Source organism: Ursus arctos, unplaced genomic scaffold, assembly GCF_023065955.2.
Source record: "Ursus arctos isolate Adak ecotype North America unplaced genomic scaffold, UrsArc2.0 scaffold_36, whole genome shotgun sequence".
Classification (NCBI taxonomy): Eukaryota; Metazoa; Chordata; class Mammalia; order Carnivora; family Ursidae; genus Ursus; species Ursus arctos.
The window spans coordinates 7,077,968-7,096,736 of record NW_026623050.1 but is presented as its reverse complement, the minus strand read 5'-3'; the positions used below and the strand labels follow the sequence as shown (position 1 = coordinate 7,096,736).

At 57.2% G+C, this 18,769-nt stretch overlaps 1 protein-coding gene across 1 annotated transcript; it reads right to left on the bottom strand.

Annotated features, from left to right (window-relative positions):
- Positions 1–9,123: 9,123 nt before the first annotated feature.
- DLL4 (delta like canonical Notch ligand 4) lies at positions 9,124–18,386 on the bottom strand. The gene is made up of 11 exons (XM_026479991.4): positions 17,913–18,386; positions 17,533–17,802; positions 16,972–17,029; positions 15,799–16,062; positions 15,327–15,387; positions 15,111–15,241; positions 13,462–13,631; positions 13,075–13,294; positions 11,350–12,052; positions 10,738–10,846; positions 9,124–10,196 (listed from the first exon to the last, which is right to left on the bottom strand). Exons 1-11 carry the CDS (start codon positions 17,976–17,978, stop codon positions 10,191–10,193), a joined length of 2,058 nt encoding a protein of 685 aa, XP_026335776.1. The 5' UTR covers positions 17,979–18,386; the 3' UTR covers positions 9,124–10,190.
- Between the last annotated feature and the right edge of the window lie 383 nt (positions 18,387–18,769).

The window sequence follows — 18,769 nt, the reverse complement described above, 5'->3', positions numbered from 1 at the left end:
TCAACGGACTAAACCACCCAGGTGTCCCTGCACTTCTTTTTTATGCCAGTTCAGATTGTCTGGAATTTTTGAAGAGAACATAAACCACTTCTATTTAGAAAAGAAAAAGTCACAATAAAAATCCATTATGAAAACAATGTCGTAAAAATGCCCAGGGCCAGAGTCAGGCAAAAATGCAAACTATAAACATACACTATGATTAAAGCTATTAAAACAACAAGAACGAGATACACGAGGAAAAAGATGGGGGGCATCATATGCCAATGATGGATGTGTGGAGGCATTAGGATTATGGGTGATTCTTTTCCCTCTTTTTCAAGGCTTATGAAATGTAATTTTTTGTAATAAAAAGTTACTTTTAAAGAGTAGCTCATGGTTTTCTGGTGGCTAAGGGGTAGAGAGTATATCAGAATTACCTGGGGAATATTTTCAAGATGCCCATTGGCAGACTTCCTCCACCAGAGCAAAGCCCTATTGGCGAGGTCATCAGTACCTCCAGGTAAGGTAGGCACTTCCTCCTGTGCGCTCCCACAACCCCTCACCTCACTTCTATTTACCTGTCCCCTCCACCTCACGCTTCCAACAGAAACAATCATTTGTTGAGTGCTTACCCTGAGCCAGGCAGTTTGCTAAATGCTTTACATTCATTCTAATTACAAACTTCTCCCCCACTTTGTGAGGTAAATATCATTTCACAGATGAGCAAATGGGAGCACAGGAAAGGTAGGTAAGCCACTCATGGGGATACCCGGCACATCACCTCACGGAGCCTAGGTCTGAAGGCAGGTAGACCAACCCCAGATCCTCCCTGCTGGTAAGCTCTTGATCTCCTGCTTCCTGAGAGCTCCCTGAGAGCAGACTTCATCTTTGAAGTCCCCGGGGACCCACACAGTGCTGGCTCATGGAAGGTTCTCCACAAGAGTAGGTAGAAGAAGTGGAGCTTTTACTTTGAAAAGCCCAGGGTACCCTGAGGTTCAGAGGAGGAGGAATCCTGAAAGACACAGGGTCCACCCTGACCCTCTCAAAATAGGAATCCCCACAAAAGTTGGTCCAGGGGTCTTGGCCACCTTCCTGGGAATATATCTTTTCTGTTCCCATTCCTTGTTTATCCTTGCCAACAACATCTGTCTCCTTTCCTTCCAAAAGTGGGACATTCCCAGGCAGTAAACCATCCCACTCAGCGGATTCCTCTCTAATTTCTACAGCAGCCGTCCCATCTTTGCGATGAAAATCCCCTCAGGAAGGGGCTGCAGATGTCATCCCCACAGAAGTACCACCTCATGAGACAGGATTACCTCCATCTCAGAGTGCCACATGATTCGCACATGAGGTGCACATGGTAGCCTCCTTTTCTGGACCTTTCTCAATTTAATCTTTCCTTATTGTTCCCCTTCAGACAATCACTTCTCATTTCCTTATGATCTGTTCCTTCCCACTTCTCATTCCAGTCATTGCAATCAACGGCTGGTGTTAGCGGGCACAATTTTCTGAACTGAGGGAAGGGTGTGTTCTAGGAGCTCGGGGACCATGCTAATGTATTATCCTAAGTGATGAGGCTGCTTTAGAAAGCTGCTGATTCCCAAGGGATGAACAACAAACCTTCCCAGACACGGGCTCTAAGGTCAGCTTGCCCAGATTTGAGCCCACCTCCACCATTTACCATCAGATACACTGTCTCTGGTTCTCTGTTTTCTCAACTTTGAAATGGGGGATAATCGTATCCACCTTGTGGGTTCTGATGAGCATTGAAAGAAATAACACCTTAGCCAGCACCTGGCATATGGGAGCACTTAATATAGTTGGCTCTTTATTTTTACTATAGACTTTTATTTTTTTTTAAATTTTATTTATTTATTTGACAGAGATAGAGACAGCCAGCGAGAGAGGGAACACAAGCAGGGGGAGTGGGAGAGGAAGAAGCAGGCTCACAGCGGAGGAGCCTGATGTGGGGCTCGATCCCACAACGCTGGGACCACGCCCCGAGCCGAAGGCAGACGCTCAACCGCTGTGCCACCCAGGTGCCCTAGCCTATGATTTATGATAAGAAATATATAGGGGCACCAGGGTGGCTCAGTCAGTTGGCGGTCCGACTCTTGGTTTTGGCTCAGGTCATTGGGGAGGGGGGTCCTGGGATCAAGCCCCAAGTTGGGCTCTCCATTTGGTGGGAGTCTGCTTGTCTCCCTCTCTTTCTGCCCCACCCACCGCTCACACTCTCTCCGTCTACTTCTCTCTAAAATAAATGGATAAATCTGAATATATATATATATATATTCTGGCAGAAGGAGAGGGAGAAACAGGCTCCCTGCTGAGCAAGGAGCCCGATGTGAGACTCTATCCCAGGACCCTGGGATCATGATCTGAGACAAAGCCAGACACTTAACCAACTGAGCCACCCAGGTGTCCCTATTTGCACCCTATTTGCTGGAACAATCTGTGAATTGCACGGCAAGAGTGGAGGGTGAGATAGGTAGATAGATAGATAGACAGACAGACACACACGTATATATACACACATACATACACATTTGGTCTTGATCCTGCTCCTGGCACAGAGCTCTTAAAACCCTTGGAATTTCCTAAGTGATAAGAGTGATAAAGGTATCTTTTGTTATTCATAACAAGCCCACATTAACCACACCTGAATTTAGTTAATGGGTTTTTTTGGGAAGTCCCTAAGGATGGGTTGGTTGCCAGAGAAACCAACCATGTGATTAGAACATTGGAACTCTCAGCCCCAACTTCCAACTTCTGGGTAGAGAAGGGCTAAAGACTGAGTTCAATCACCGGTCGTTGATGATTTAATCAATCACACCTATGTAATGAAACCTCCATAAAAACCCGTAGGGACGGGGGTTCGGGAAGCTTCTGGGTTGTTAAATACGGGGAGGTGCTAGGAGGGTAGGGCAACCAAAGAGGACGGGAAAGCTCCAGGTCCCTTCCCACATCCCTGGCCCCATGCATCTCTTCCCTCTGGGTGTTCCTGAGTTATAGCCTTTTATAATAAACCAATAATCTAGTAATCTGAGTTCTGTGATGCACTCTAGCAAATTAATCAAATCTAAGGAGTGGGTCGTGGGAACCTTAGCTCTGCAGCCGCTTAGAAGCACAAGTAACATAGACTTGTGATGGGCATCTGAGGTGGGAGGCAGTCTTGTGGGACTGAGCCCTCAGTCTGTGGGATCTGATGCCATCTCGGGGCAGACAGTGTCAGGACTGAGTTAAATGGCAGCACACCCAGGTGGCGTTGCACAATTACTTGATATGTGGAAAGCCTAGCGGTCTGGTGTCAGAAGCGAAGTAGTGGGGGCGCCTGGGTGGTTTAGCCAGTTAAGTGTCTGCCTTCGGCTTGGGTCATGATCTCAGGGTCTTGGGATCTGGCAGCGTCGGTCTCCCTGCTCAGTGGGGAGCCTGCTTCTCCCTCTGCCCTTTTCCCTGTTCATTCTCTCCCTCTCTCTCTCATAAATGAAATCTTCAAAAAAAAAAAAAGTGAGGTAATGTCGTAGAAGAGTGTTGAGAGTAGATGAGATGCAAAAGGAGAATGTTTTCCTTCACCCTCTCAGTCTAACACAGTTCAGAAGAATTGAGTGGGTCAAGAAAGCGGTCGTGGTATTTTTGATTCAAGGGAGGAAACCTCCACCTATCTCACCCTCCATTCTTGCCATGCAATTCACAGATTGTTCCAGCAAATAGGGTGCAAATAGGGGCACCTGGGTGGCTCAGTTGGTTAAGTGTCTGGCTTTGTCTCAGATCATGATCCCAGGGTCCTGGGATCGAGTCTCACATCAGGCTTCTTGCTCAGCAGGGAGCCTGTTTCTCCCTCTCCTTCTGCCTGCCACTCCCCCTGCTTGTGCACGCACGCACTCTCTCTCTCTCTGTCAAATAAATAAAATCTTAAAAAAAAAAAAAGGCAGATGGGTGATAGTCTGCCCCAAGCCCACTATTAATAGAATCGTTGCTTGAGCAAAGAGAGAGATTTTCTGTGTATGCTTGGAGGGGAGAAATACTAAAATAAATAAAAAAAATAATCTGCAATCTATGAGGGGCTATACCTCCCACAGACTTCTGAGAAATAAGTATATCCTCAGGTCCTTGGCCCACGAGCAAGGACATAGGTCCTGCCAATACTCTGGCAAAAGGATGGGAAGAAGGAGTAGCTGAATCTCTCAATACAGTCTGCCTCAGATGAGGGAGAGAAGACAGTACTCTGCTGGTTATGCCAGCTGGATCCTGGGCCAAGGGTGGAAAGCTACTTGGTCCCCTGTCTGCGAAAGCAGGGACTATAAGGATTCCCCCCTGTCCTGACAGAAGGGTGCATGGGATGGTGAGAAAACTTGGCTCTATTTCTAGCTTTTAAGGAGGGAGGAAGACACAGCTGACAAGAGTACCCAGGGAGCCAATGTTCTAGTTATTCAGACCTTGGGCCTGGTCCACCTGGCAGGGGAGGGGCCAGGGCTCCAACAGAGGGCTGGGATGGTGGGGTCTCTTTCCCAATTCCAAGGAGAGAGGAAGGTGTCCTTCGTGGCGGCAGCCAGTGGCTGGATGCAGGGTTGAGAACTGCAATGAGGAGCATTTCAGTGGAGTGGCAGGGATGCTGAGAGGAGGCCCATGGGGTCAGAGTCAAGAGTCAGACCTCACAGAGATGCTGCAGTGTGATAGGACCTGGCTTAAGAGAACTCTAGAAAAACAGCCCATGTGGAAAAGTTTGACTCAGCCCCCTAGAGAGCCAAGGAAGTAAAGCCCCTTAAATGAGAGCAGCTGGGACACCATCCCCCATGAACTTACTGCAAATGGAAAGGAGATTCCAGAACCTTTTAGATCTCTTTTAACCAGAGAGATACAAGAGGAAGCACCGAGTGAAGGGAGCCACTGGTGGGGATGATACTGAACAGACCAGGCCTAGAAAGATGGGCCTGGCCTGATGTCTGCCAGTGTGAGAAATGGACAGCAATTCTTGGACAAGCCAAGTGGCACGCGCCTGTCTGCTAACCCCCAGGTCTTGCTTTGCCTTCAAACTGAGCCAAGGAGCGGAGCACTGGAGACAGACAGGCTGGCCATGGCTGACAGGGCTTCGGCTCTGCCCTGCAGGGGGTGCCATGACACAGGACAGGCTCCTGCCCAGAGCTGACCTGTTGCAAAATCCAGACTCTGGAGATGCTAGTTACCTTGTGTCTGTCGTAGCTTTGGCTGGCTTTTCAGACCCTGCATTGTGGACTCAGAGGGTCTTTGGGCATGAAGGGAACAGGCTGAGGCCACTCTTTGCCAGAGCATTAAAAGGGTCCCAGAGGCCAGGGGAAATGTGGCGAAAGCCACTTGTGACAGATCTGCAAGGGGAAGGGGACTCTTGAGGACTTGGGGTCCTGCCATCCCTTCCCAGAGCCAGGGTCCCCTTCCAGTACTTCCCACATTGGAGGCTGACCTAAACTAGGGGTGTTCCTTAAAGACAGGGGCACAGGGGACGCCTGGGTGGCTCCGTTGGTTAAGTGTCTGCCTTGGGCTCAGGTCATGATCCCAGGGTCCTGGGATCAAGCCCTGCATCGGGCTCCTTGCTCAGTGAGGAGTCTGCTTCTCCCTCTGCCTGCCGCTCCCCCTGCTTGTGGTCTCTCTCTGACAAATAAATAAATAAAATCTAAGAGAGAAAAAAAGACAGGTGCACAACAGTAAACCATGGTGGAGACCAGGTGGGATCTCAGCTGCCTCGTTGGTCCTAGGGCTGCTGCTGGGACTATCCAGCCAGCCTCCAAGCTCCTCTCTAGCCCACCCCCATCCTGTGGGTTGGGAGAGTGGCAGCTCCAGAAAGTGGTTTGTTGGCGTAACCTTGAGAAGCATTAACCAACCAGTGGGGAAACTCCTTGCTCTCAAATAGTTTCACACACCAACTCACTTCAAGCTCCCAGTAACGTGCAAGACGTATCAGCATCCTCTGCGAGGCTGAAGATTAATATCTGGATGGTTGAGCTCCTTGGGCCGAGACCATGCTTTATCGCCAATGCCTGGCGTAGGAAAGGGGCTCCATCAGTGTGGAAGGAATGAAGAAATGGATGCACGTGTCCCAGGTCACCTGGCAATGAGAGGTACTGCTAAAAGGAGCTTCAGCCTCCCAGCTCAGACCCGGTGCTCTTTCCAGCGCGTCCCCACTCGCTGGAGTCCAGGGTGCCTGCAGGTCGGGAGTGGCTGGAGGACTGCGAGGCGGGGAGGGCGCTAGCTGTTCGCGAAAGGGCCCCGCTTCTCGGGATACCCTGAGGCGTCTCTAGGGGACCGTGGCCTGAGCGCTCTGCAGTTTACTCTCTCGGGATCGGCGCCCTAGGGAGCTCTGCGCGACTAAGACCAACACCGAACTCCAGCCCGCCGCCCCCTCCCCCGGCTCGTCCCCTCGGGCCCCGGGACGGAGAAGGGCTGAGCCGCGAGGCCCCGCAGGAGACGGCGGCCCCCGACGGCCGCGCAGCGCCCTCTGGTGCCGGGCAGCGGGGCCCGGGCCGTCCCTCCCGCCGGCCCCGCGCGGGCTCCCAGGCCCGGGGCGGGATTCGGGGAGGCAGGAGGCGGAGCCCGGCGGGCGGGGGCGTCTCCGAGAAACTCGCGGCCTTCGGCGGCTTCCCGGCCCGGGAAGTGAGCCGGGGTCTGGAGGCCGCAAACAGGAAGTCGGGTCGGGCTGTAACAAAGAGCGCTGGGGGGCTTGGCGGGGGGGCGCGGGACCTCCGGGGCGCCCGGCGGCCGCGGCAGGTGGAGGGCCGATCGGGCCAGCGCGCCGCACCTGCCTTTTCCGCCGCGCCCGGGGCTCCGGGTCCGCCGGGATGCGGCCGGGCCACGGGGCCGAGCCGTGCACCCTGGGCGCGAGGGAGGGCGCGGCCACCCGGGGAAGGCGCATCCTCTCCCCGGGAAGGGACAGTCACAGTTCCCTGAGTGAATCACTTCCATCCCCTTCCCGGAATGCAGCAGGCCACGTGGGACGGAGGGCTGGGTTCGCCGACCCTGCGGGACCCACGAGGAAGGGCTGGGAGAGATGCAGGGAGGGGAGAGCTCTGTGTGTGGGTCCCCGCAGGGCTGGAGTTTAGTGGCCTTATTTAGCCCGCGATGGAGGGCGGGGCGGGGGGTGCCGGATAGGAGCCCCTGTCTTTTTGCTTCCTCCCCTAACTAGTCTGACCGTGGCGCTGAGGCAGGAGCCCCCCCCCCCCCCCCCCCCCCCCCGCTGAAGAAGCGGGATAAAGGCATTCCTCCCTTCTCAGCCTCTTCCTGACTCACCTCCCGCCCCACAGAGATACCCAGGTGGTTAGCCGCCAGTGGGCCCTGGAAAAGCAGCTGTCCGCAGAGCTGGAGTTCACCATGGGGTCAGATGAGCCTTTAGGCTGGGCACTGCCTGCAGGCTGTTAGGAGCCACGAAACTCTGAATTCTCTTAGGAAATACTCTTACGAATTAAGCAGGCATTTGCTTAACCATGGAGAGCCCTTCCCAGTGCTTTGTCTGGCCTTGTTTCCGCCAAGCCTGGGACCCCTCCTGTACACCTGGACACTCTCTCCAGAAAGTCTCGGGTACCTCACCTACGAGAAGCGGCCGGACCCTCAGGGGTGACCTCCAGGCTAGGCACAGGAGGGCTTTTGCTGTGGCCCGTTCACACCGCAGCGCTTGGCCTAGCTTCTGCCCGTCGCTGGAGGGGGAGCCACGGCTTGGAGCTGCCTAGCCCAAACCTCCTTCCCCGGGGAGCCTGCGTGGTGGGCTCTCCCAGCTCCCCGTCTAGGGCATCAGAGTGGGCGAGTGGGTTTAGCTAGCCAGCCCGCTCCGAAGCTCTTCTCTGAGCCGCTGGCGGCCCGTGAAGCCCAGCACAGCCCAGTTGTGTGGACGTGCAGGCTCGCGGGTGTCCTACCTGTCCCCCACATGGGAGCCTCGTCATCTGCCTTGTGTCCCAGCCCAGTTTCCCCAGCCCCCAGGGCCCGGGAGCCGCTTTCCTGTTTCATTTTGGGCAGGAAGAGTGAGGTCGTGCTGTTCTTCCCCCTGCTGCCGGCGCAGGCTGTGGGAACGGTTCCCTGAATGCTTTCCTGTTTGATACCCTGTGTGTGCAGTGAGGGGAGCAAGGGCAAGGCGTGGAGCGTGCGCCTGTGGGTGAGGGTGGGTGAGCCTGCGTCTCTTGCTCCCATGTCTCTGGCATAAGCTCCCAGGTCAAGGGCGGGCATGGCCTGTGTGTCAGGGAGAAAGAGGAAAAGGGAGGGCGAGGAGCATGCATGTACTTGGACGCCATGGGGAGCAGCTGGCGCGCCTATTTTGCTTTACTATGGACAGGCTGGGAGCATCTGCTTGGCCTTTGTCAGTGGCTCAATTTTTTCATCATTTGCTCTCCATGGGGTGTGTCTGTGGCTGTGGAGAGAGGACTGTGGGTCCCCCCCATCCTGCACCCCCCCCAGGGACCATCCTGCACCTTACAGGAAAGTAGACATGTAGAGACTGAAACTCCTTCGTTAGTGCCTCAGCCTGAGAAACCTGGACTCAGGGAAGGCCACCTCCTCGTCCTCCTCCTCTCCCTGCAGTCTTCAATTAATCCCTGCAGCTCTGGGCAGACCAGGTGCCCAGACTCCACCTTCCTGGCCAGCTCCAAGGAGGACAGGCCTAAGGCGAGCGCCCCCCCTTCCCCCAAGACCAGTGCCCTGCTGGGACTGAGAAAAGAGTAGGTAGGTACCGGTCTAAAACCCTGCGGTGGCAGGAGGAAGGACCCAGATGTTATTCTGGTTCACAGACCCCATTCTCCAAGAAACGAATCCTTTTGGAAAGAGGAACACAGGCAGAATCATCCCTTCCCCCAAATTCCGTATCCCCAAGGCTGACTAGGGAGCCCAAAATTTTTTTAGGTTTGAGGAGAGATAGGGGGATAGATTCGGGTCAGGGGGCATATCTCCCAAGTGATGGTGCAAGCCACAGCAGCCTCAAGACAGCAGGCACGGCTGGCTGGTCTAGGCCTGGGACTAGATGGGTGAGCTGCAAGGACTGGAAGGGGACAAGGGTCTGGAGCACACCAGGCCAAAGCCAAGTGCATGCACAGTTCCCGGCGGTCCCAGCAGGGCAGCCGGCAGCAGTATGAGAAGGGGAGTCAGAGGAGAGAGCATTCCCACTTTGCCATCACAAAGACAGGACCCAAGAAGTAATAAACTCCTGTACACATCTGTTCCATATTATAAATACACATTATATACAAAATAATGTTATAAAATGTAGAAAGGTCAGTGCTTCTGATTCTTAAATTATTGAAATACTAGACTCCAAAATAAACTACAAAAAACAAAATAAAAACTCATATTATTGATTTCTGAAGATCGGCTTCAAGGGTGGTCTGGGGGCAGTAGTGGGTTGGGCAAAGCCCAGGCTCGAGGCTGTAGGAATGGTTCAAGGGAGGAAAGGGCCTAGGTGGCAACGGCACCTCATTTCTCCCTCACTGGAATTTCCAACAACACTGCCCTGAGTTCCCCAATTAGGCCTGGATCCCCTGGCTGGCCGATGGGGCAGGCCCTTCACCTATCTGCTCACGGGAACCCAGCGGCACCAAGGCCAAGGCTGGGGAAACCACGGAAGGCTTACCACCAGCCTTGCCCAGAGGGCCAAGCCCGGGGAGAAGCTGGAGGGTGTTCTGAGCAAGGCCCACAGGCAGTAGTCGGGGGCACAGGGCAGAAAGTGCTCCTCCCGCTTCAGGCGCTCACGTCACCTGCAGCAATTCCTGCCCAAAGCACCCGGTGGTATCCTGGCCCACGGACGGCCCTGCCTGTAGTGGCCTCCACTCTCCTCTCTGATTTGGACCCAGCTGTCGCCATGGGGCCTGGGCCAAAGGCACTTTCGGAAACACAGATGCCAGTGGAGGCCACAGCAGCTCCAGGCCCCATGGGGCCACTGCCTCTCCCTCTGGAAAACAGGCCAGATCCCCAAGGGGGCCCTCTGAAGGCCACTGCTGGCAGGGCGGGTCCCAGGGGCACGTCTCTTCTCTGTTCCCCTGGCTGGCGCGGCTGCCAATCTGATGCCAGACAGACACCCAAAGGCGTGGAAGGGTACTGCGTCTCTTGGCAAGTTCACAGTCTGTCCAGGTCATGCCATTCCCTCTTCCTCCTGAGAGCAGCACGTTGCATATTAAAAATGTCCCGTCCAGGATGCAATGTAAACAATGCGGAAGGAAGATCCAGCTGCTGGGGCGGAGCTGGGATGGCCTGGGAAGGCTCCTGCCTTATACCTGGAGGTCGGTGGAAAGCAGGGAAGCCAGTTACCCTGGAGGACAAGCGCTCCCTCCATGGCTGCCCTGCGCCTCCCTGGGAGAAGCCCATCAGGCAGGCAGGGTGAAGGGAAGGTGGGGCAGCCCTCCCCATCCTTCGGCCCTGATGCAAGCACAGGCCTGGGAGCCTGTGTTCATGCGGTGGGCCGGTGGAGGGAGCAGTGAGGAGGGGCAGGAGGGGCACAAGGCAACCACTCTCACCGCCCCCCCCCCCAGCAGCTGGGAAGCAGTGCCGGGGAGCTGGCCAGGTGCCACAGCCACCCAGCCCAGAGCTAACAGCGGGAAGAGCTAGGCCCCCACTCACCCCCACGGCTCCTGTTTCACACCCTCTGCGGCAACGGGGCCAGCAGGGCCCCAAGAGCCACTGAACCTGGCCCGCCAAGGAGGGGCTCTGACCCACCCTTCAGGAGCGGCCCCTGGGGTTGAAAGTCACCAGGCTACTTTCCCATTCCAGAATGGCAGGAGGGGACATGCTGGAGGGAAAGGCGAGCCCAGCACTCACCTCTGTGGCAATGACACATTCGTTCCTCTCTTCTGATATCAAACACACAGACTGGTACATGGAGTCCCTGGGGGAGCATATCGCTGATATCCGACACTCCGGCTTTTCACTGAGGGAACACAAGACAGGCCGGTGAAGGGGGGACGGGGAGAGGGCTGGGGGACAGGTGGGGTGCTAACCCGGACCCTGGAGTGCCAAAGGGCACTGGCTCTGAGAGAAGACACAGGGACTGGTGATCTCAAGGCCAGCTTGGGGGGCAGTTAGGAACCGGCCCTCAAGAGAGCCACAGGAACCCCAACCTGACCAGGGTCTCAGGCCTGGAAAAAGCCGGCATTGCTCCTCCAGGCAAGCCATCCCATGGAAAGATGGAAGTCCTAAGAAACACAGTGTGATCCCTTGACATTTGTGAATGAATGAACGAGAAGGAGGGACAAAGGACCCCTCTCAGGAATCTTGTCAGAGGAGCCTCCTGTCAGTAGCAAAACCCCCGTCTGCTGAAAAGCAGTCAAGGGAGTCAAGGGCCTGGTGCCAGCCTCGCACCTGTCCTGGGGGAGCCGAGGGAGTACCACGCAGGGCTCTGTGGCCAGGCCCTGGGCCTCCAGGGCTGCTCACCTGTGTAACCGCAGTGGCGCCTTCTCCCCTAAGCTCTTATCACTGTGGGAGTACTTCCCCAGCATGGTCCCTCGCCCCAGAGGCCCTGGGGCCAGATTATAGTCCAGTGTGTGGTTCTGCTGTTTCCCACAGTTGGACTTGTCCAGGCCACAGTCCACTTCCAGCTCCTTCTTCTGGTTTGTGTTCTTGAGCTGGGCGGCAGGGATCAGGTTGTCCTTCTGGAAGTCCGACAAGTTGTTCATGGCCTCCCTGCTACCATCGTCAGGCCGCCGAAGCCGCAGCTGCCGCACAGCCACTGCCACCATGCCCAGCAACACCAGCACCACCACCAGGCCCACACCCAGAGAGACAGCCACCCAGGGGAAGCTGGGTGGCATGCTCACAGGGAATTCGCAGCGGCTGCCCACAAAGCCATAGGGACAGTTGCAGACGAAGCTGTCCTCGGAGAGGCCAGGGTAGCAGGTGGCCCCATTGAAGCAGGGTCCCGAGGTACAGGCGTCGGAAGGTATCCGCACCTCGCAGCGCCGGCCAGAGAAGCCAGCGGGGCAGGTGCACACGAGCCCGTTCTCCAGCTCGTGGCAAGTGCCGCCGTGGGCACAAGGGTTGCGGGCACAGTCGCTGATGTGGAGTTCACAGTGGGGGCCTGTGAAGCCAGGACGGCAGCGGCACACACGGTTAGGACCACGGTTCAGGCACTGGCCCCCTGTGGGTACACGTGGGTCACAAGTCAGCCATCGCCTGGGAACCCCCCCGGGGCAGAGGGTGAGCGCCCTACCGCAGATCCCACCACAAAGAGCACCGTACCAGGAGTCAGGAGACCTGGGCTTGAGGGTGCCTCTGGCCCCGTACGCCTCAGTGAGCCGGTGTGCGAGAATGACTAGCGTCTCACAGAGCCTCGCAGAGGACTCGGACGGGTAAGCTTGGCTCTGGATCGCAGTGTGTCTCAGGCTGAAGGTGACCTGGCACCTTTGCTTTGCCACATTCTGAGCCTCAGCTTCCTCCCTTGTTAAATTAGAGTATAATGCTGTCCCGTCCACAGGAGACCTCTGAGGCTTAGGTCGGATGACGCATGAAGGCAGGAGCCCATGCCTGGTGTATAGTAAATGCTTAAATAAATGTAATTATCAGTTAACAAAGTTAACGGGGCGATTAGCCAGAGAACAGACTCTGTTTCAGCTGTTCCCACCCCTCTCCAGCTCCTGAGGCTTCTCTCCTGCATGGTGCCGTCTGCCTGCCTCACAGAGGGTCATCAGGAGGCCAAGGAGACAAAGATAACCAGCGTGCTTTGCACCCCAAAAAATGCTGAACATTTTAGATGCCCTGTGCCATGCCAGGCTCTGCGTGGCCACGGGGCAAGGTGAGGCCTTGCGAAGTTGGGCCCTGACTGTGCCAGCCTCCCTCCAGGAGGGACACGAGGCCTCATAGGTCCCTGTCCCTAGCCCAAGACTTTCTGGGGAGGGTCAGAAGCCACCCCTGCCAGGAGAGGGCTCCGACATAGGAATAGGACCTGAAGCAGGATGTGCACCTCTCCTCCCCCTAAGGCCCGCGCCCTCTGCCAACCTGCATCTCTTCCATGCCAGCTCTTCACCACCCAGAGCAGGGTGAGGCCATCTCAGCCTGCCCAGAGGGACAGCCCGGCCTTTGTCCTCTCCTGACTCTCCCTCACCAGAAGGCTCTCTGAGTCCGAAGCCTGGCTCCCCGGGTTAGCAAGGCAACAAGACTCACCATTGGCACAGGGGTTGCTGGTACACCTGTCCACTTTCTTCTCACAGTTGGAGCCCATGAAGTTGGGGGGGCATTCACAGGCATAGCTGGCCCCCTGGCTGCGCTCCCGGCAGGAACCCCCATTGAAGCAGGGGGAGTCTGCGCAGCTCAAAGTACTGTGTTCGCAGTGCAGGCCATAGTAGCCTGGGGGACACAGGCAGCGGTAGCCATCCTCCTGGTCCTGCAGAGAGACCAGGAAGAGGCCCAAGTCAGGCCCTGGGGGGCAAGGATGCATGGCCTGGGGCCAGACCCCACCCCCCCACAATGCCACGGCCGCACCTCCGCGGGCCGCCCGGGTGAGGCCACCGGGGCCCTATCTGGCCAGACCTGGGCCGCCCCGAGGCTCACCTTACAGCTGCCCCCGTTGCGACAGGGGTTGCTGTCACACTCGCTGAGCTCCAGCTCGCAGTCCACGCCAGTGTAGCCTGGGCGGCAGGTGCACGTGTAGCTCCGTTGCCCGCTGTTGGAGCACGTCGCCCCGTTCTTGCAGGGGGAGTGGTGGGTGCAGTAATTGAGATCTGCGGAGACAGGGACCAGCCAGCTGAGCGGGGCTGTACAACGGTCCCCACTCCAGGCTCCTGGTAGTGCAAGTTCACTGCCCATGTGTGGCCCAGAGGCTTCAGCCCAAAGTTGTCCCGCCCCAACTACCCTTCTTCCTTGACCCATATCTGACCTGTGCAACCAACCAAAGTTAAAAAAAAATACAGTTGGACAGCTGCCTGCTAGGTAAGCTCACAACCACTGGCCACCAGGGTAGAAGGAAGGGAAGGAAGAGGAGGGATGGCAAGGCCACATGTGGAGGAGGAAGTCAGAAAGGGCTTTGTGGAGGAGGGGCAGCTGAGATAAGCCTGGAAAGGAGGGATAAAATGTTAACAGGTGGAAATGGTAGAGAGGAGGCAAGAGCCCCCTTAAGTAGTGACCAGGCATTTTTTAAAGGGAAATGCATTACGAGAGTATTTCGAAATACAAGTATTTGTTTTCTTATTTGGGAAGAATAGGGAAGGAGCAAATACAGAGCAAACAGAGAGACTGGAAGGGCTGTGTTTGCCTATGATGAGTATACGACGGTGTCACCTGGGAGCAAATGTGGGGAGAGGAAAGACAGCGGGCAGGAACAGGTGTGTACGCGTGTTTGGGGTAGGGGAGAGGAGGGAGAAAGCAACACACACACACACACACACACACACACACACAGAATACAGGGGCTGAATTCCAAGCCCTTGCTGCCAGCAAGTCAGGGTCCAGGCAAGTTCTTTCTAGCCTGGCAAGCCCCCTGCCCAGCCTCCCAAGGCTTGTGCTGGTGTCTCCATGGCAGCAGCCACCCTCTTTGACCCTGAAAATGGGAGGCACACGCTGCAGCTGGCTGCAGGATGAGGGAGCAAAGGCTCCCTCCCCCACGGTTAGCGCTGGCCGGCCCCCCACAGCCGGAGTGACCAGCCGCCCTCCCAGACCCAGAAGGAGATTGTGGGCTCAGGCAGCTGCCTGGCAAGCACCCCCGGGGGAGGAACAAGGGAGGCCGTCTCTGCCCCACACCAAGAAGTCGGTTAGATGCCACTCCGCCCAGAGGCCCAGCTTGCCCACAGCCTCCGGGCAGCTGGTGGGCACACCCCACTAGACAGCTGTTTAGGGGAGAGCTGCTCAAACAGCCCTGGCAGGTAAGCAAACACTTAGGGGGTTAATAGGTAACTACAAGGTAGAAAGAGGAACTGAGCCCAGCATCCCTCCCCCTGGGCCTTGCTAGAATTTGAGTGCGACCTCCAGGCTGCCAACCTGTCATGCTCCTGGCTTCTCCAGCCACCCTGCCTCCCCAGCACCTGCAAGAAGGACCCACCATCTCATTCTAGGCCAATCCTAAGCATCCTTATGAGCCCCACCTCCTTGAAGGATAATGGGGAAACCAGCCGGGCAGTCACCAAGCAAGAAGGGGGACCGCTCTAGTTCCCACCCCCTACCCATCTCTCCCAACCCCTCTGCGTCCTCTCTCTGCCCCGACTCACCTTGGTCACAGAAAAGGCCGCCCCAGCCCTCATCACAGGTGCATTGCCAGGGGATGCTGCAGGTGCCATGGCGACAGCCATTGTGGGGGATGCATTCGTTGCAGAGGCGGCCCTGCCAGCCTGGGCGGCAGCTGTTGAACAAAAGGGAGGCTGAGGGTGAGGTGAGGGCTTGGTCGGGAGGGCTCCCTCCTCACCCGCTTCCTGTCCCCTACTCACATGCACTCGGCTGGCTTGCTGCAGTAGCCATTCTGTTCATGACAGCCAGAAAGACAGACAGCTGAGGAAAGAAAACAGAGCTGGGTGAGGTTGGAATGCCACGGACTCTGAAGCCCCACTCTCCCTCTCCTGGCCCTGGGGGTGCCCCCAGCTCTACTGGGCTCACTTCCCACTCCTGGCCTCTCAGAGGAGCCACGGCTGTTATAAAGGGCAACAGTGGCACAGGGAAGGAGAATCCAGGCTGGGTGGAATGCGATTACGGGGTCCTTGTGGGCTCTGGCAAGATGGGGAGGAGCACTAAGAAGAGACAGATCAGAGTCCACGCCTGTCCTAAGCATCCCCACCTGTTCCTGAGGCCCGGCTAGTGGGCAGCCCAGACCTGTTCTGTGAGGGCGGTAGGCTGTGGCTGTAAAGAGGCCACTGTGTTTGCTCTGGGGACCCCTGCCAGGTAGGCAGGAGCTTGGCTGCTTACGCTCTTCGCAGTACTCCCCAGTCCAGCCGGGGAGGCAGGACAGGCTGCCATCTGGCTGGCACACGTAGTGGCCGAAGTGGTCATTGCGCTTCTTGCACAGGCGCGAGCAGCTGTCCCCATAGTAGTTGTCACTGCAGATGACCCGGTAAGAGTAGCGCAGCCTCGCTGAGGGGCTGGTCTGCTCATCCAGTAACCAGTTCTTGCCCACAGCTAGGGAGCCCTGGATGGCGATCTTGCTGATGAGCGCGTCTGGTGGCAAGGCCTCTGAAGGGGCAGAGGGCCAGGTCAAGGAAGGGCAGCCAGTCCCGAGAGTGCCAGCAACTGCTGGATCAAACCAGCTGTCCAGATGACCCCCAGCTGCCAGCAAGCACAGGCCAGAGGAACCCAAGTGTCCCACTGCTTAGCTGCTGCTGTGTGTGTGTGCGCGCGCGCGTGCGGGCGTGCATGTGCAGAAGACCCGACATCATTTAAAAAGGGGACAACAGAAGGATGTTAAGATATCCCAGTGTTCTGGGGGCAGATAGACCAGAAAAGAGGAAAAGAGGTCCACATGGGGAAGAAAAAAAAGAGAGAGAAGGGAAGGAAGGAGGGAGAGAGGGAGGGAGAAAGAAAAGGAGAGAAAAGAGAAGAGAAGAGAAGAGAAGAGAAGAGAAGAGAAGAGAAGAGAAAAGAAAAGGAAAGGAAAAGAAAGCCAGGCCGGAGAGGACCCTGGGAGCAAGGGGTCCTCTGGTGCCCATTCACGGGTTCTGCCCTCAGAGATGGGTAATGCTTTTCTTTTTCCTTTTCAAAGTGAGAATTGTTGTGCTGCTGAAATATCCTTTTCCTCTGTGTCAGAACAACATCCCAAAGCCATTATTCCCTTTCCAAAGGAGCGGAATTCGCGAAAGGTGTAAAATACAGGAAGGGGCCCGTCAGCGGCGCTGGCAGCTTCGGCCTTTCTCACCGCCGTGCTCCCCGCGTTCCCACGCCAAAAATAACCCGCAGGAAACGCAATTGTGCTCAGAGTCCAGGCAGCGAGCGGAATCCGAGCGTCCAGCGCGGGGCGCAGCTCCAGGCGGAGCTTAGCGTCCTGCACCCCCACCCCCCACCCCGCACTTCCCCCGCCTATTACAGGTTAACTCTTTCGGCGCTGCGCCGTGTCGCCCCCCTGTGGCGGCGGAGCGAGCTACTCACCTGGCCGCAGGTCGTCTCCTGGCGCGTGCCAAGCTTCGATGATGAGTGAGAAGGTACCCTGGAGGCCAAAGGAGGGGGCGGGGGAAGACAGAGAGAGAGCGAGATGAGCAGGGGCGGAGAGGTGGGGGTGCCTTGCGGCAGCGGGTTTAATTAATCTAATTGCAGGATACAGTTACAGCTCCCGGGTCAACATAACGGGTCTGCGCGCTGCATCGCGCGAGCAGGAAAGCTGAGAGGAGAACCCCGAGTAGGAGGGTTAAGAGATGGGCGCATGTTAGTCACTCGAAGGTGGGAAACGCGCCGAGATAGTAGGTGATGAAAATCATATCCCAAGAGTTGGGAGAAGAGGGCATAGAACTGGGAGGAGGGAGACTGGTGATATCCTTCCTGAGGCTGAGGTCCCAGGAGACGGTCGGAAGAAAGTATCAAAAGAGAGCGCCCTGGTTTTGTTTTGGTTTGGTTTGGTTGGAAGTGAGGAAATCTAGGGGGGGGAGGGCTTTGGTCCCAGGGAGCCCCCTTCTCGTCTTTCGTGACCTCCCAGTGCACCCAGGCTGTGCTCACCGGCCAGGTGAAATTGAAAGGCAGTTGAAGAGGGTTGCGGACCCCGCCGCTACTATCGTCCCCGATGGCGAAGGAGTTGGTGCCCAACACAGGTGTAGAAACGCTGCCGAAGGTGCAGGGCCCGGGCGACACGACCGCCTGGAAGTGTTTAAGGCAGACACGGAAGAAGGTCCTGCAGCTGGGTTCGCACGGCCGCCCGCTGGCCAGTACGCCTCTCTCGTTGGCAAACTCCTGCAGCTGCAGTTGGAAGACTCCGGAGCAGGCTGCGCGCTATTGCACAGGGACCGAGGGAGGAAGGAGGGGAGCGGTCAGCTCGGCGGACGCCTGGGGCTCAGGCTCCGGGCGCGGCGGGAGGGGGTGGAGGGGGCGCGGGACGTTACCTGCTGCCAAAGTGCCACCAGCAGCAGTAGCGCCCAGCCAGAGGCGCTACGGGACGCGGCTGCCATCCCCTGGAGCGTCGCTCTCTCCCCGCGCCCGCCCTGGAGCTGGCTTCTTTCGGGACGCCGCTTTCCCGCGCGTCTATCCGCCGGAGGGGTCCCTGAAAAGCCAGGCTCTTCTGGGGCTTTCCTCCCGCTTCGCCTTCTCGTTAGCTCTGTTCCAACTGCGGCGGTAGGTAATCCAGGTGAGGGCGGCTGGGCGGCGGTCGGGCTGGGGACGTGTCCTCGGGCTAATCCTGGGGCTGCAAGCGGGCTAGTGCCCGGTACACTGCGCTGAGGCGGCTGGAGCTGCGGCTCTTGGCCTCGTGTTCCCAGCTTGCGCTCTGCGCCGCTACTGAAACCTGCGCTCTCGGGAGCCTTCCTTATATATATTGGCTCCTCTCTTCTCCGCCTGTCACTCAGAGCCCATGGTCACTCTCCCCTCCCCTCCGGGCCTCTAGCGCTACAGCCCCAGCAGGGCCTGGAGGGGGCCTCCGCCCCCGCCATCCCCCGTCCCCGCCAGCCAGTCACGCACAGGTCCCCGCCCCTCCGTGCCGCTCTCAGCCCCTGGGTCCCCTAACTCTGCGCGTGCCAAGGTGACTAGTTCTCCGCGGCCGAGGGGTTACGGTCCGAGACCCCGGCTGTGAGAGGAGGGGGAGGGCCTGGGGGAATGGGGCGGGAGGTGAGCGAGTGGTTCCCGGATGGTCGTGGAGGCGGAGACACTGGGGAGTCCCCGTGGGCGGTCCGTCCGCCGCCGGAGCTAGTTACCTTCAGCCTTCGAGCAGGTAAAAAGAACTTAAGCTCGGAAAGCGAAAGCAGGG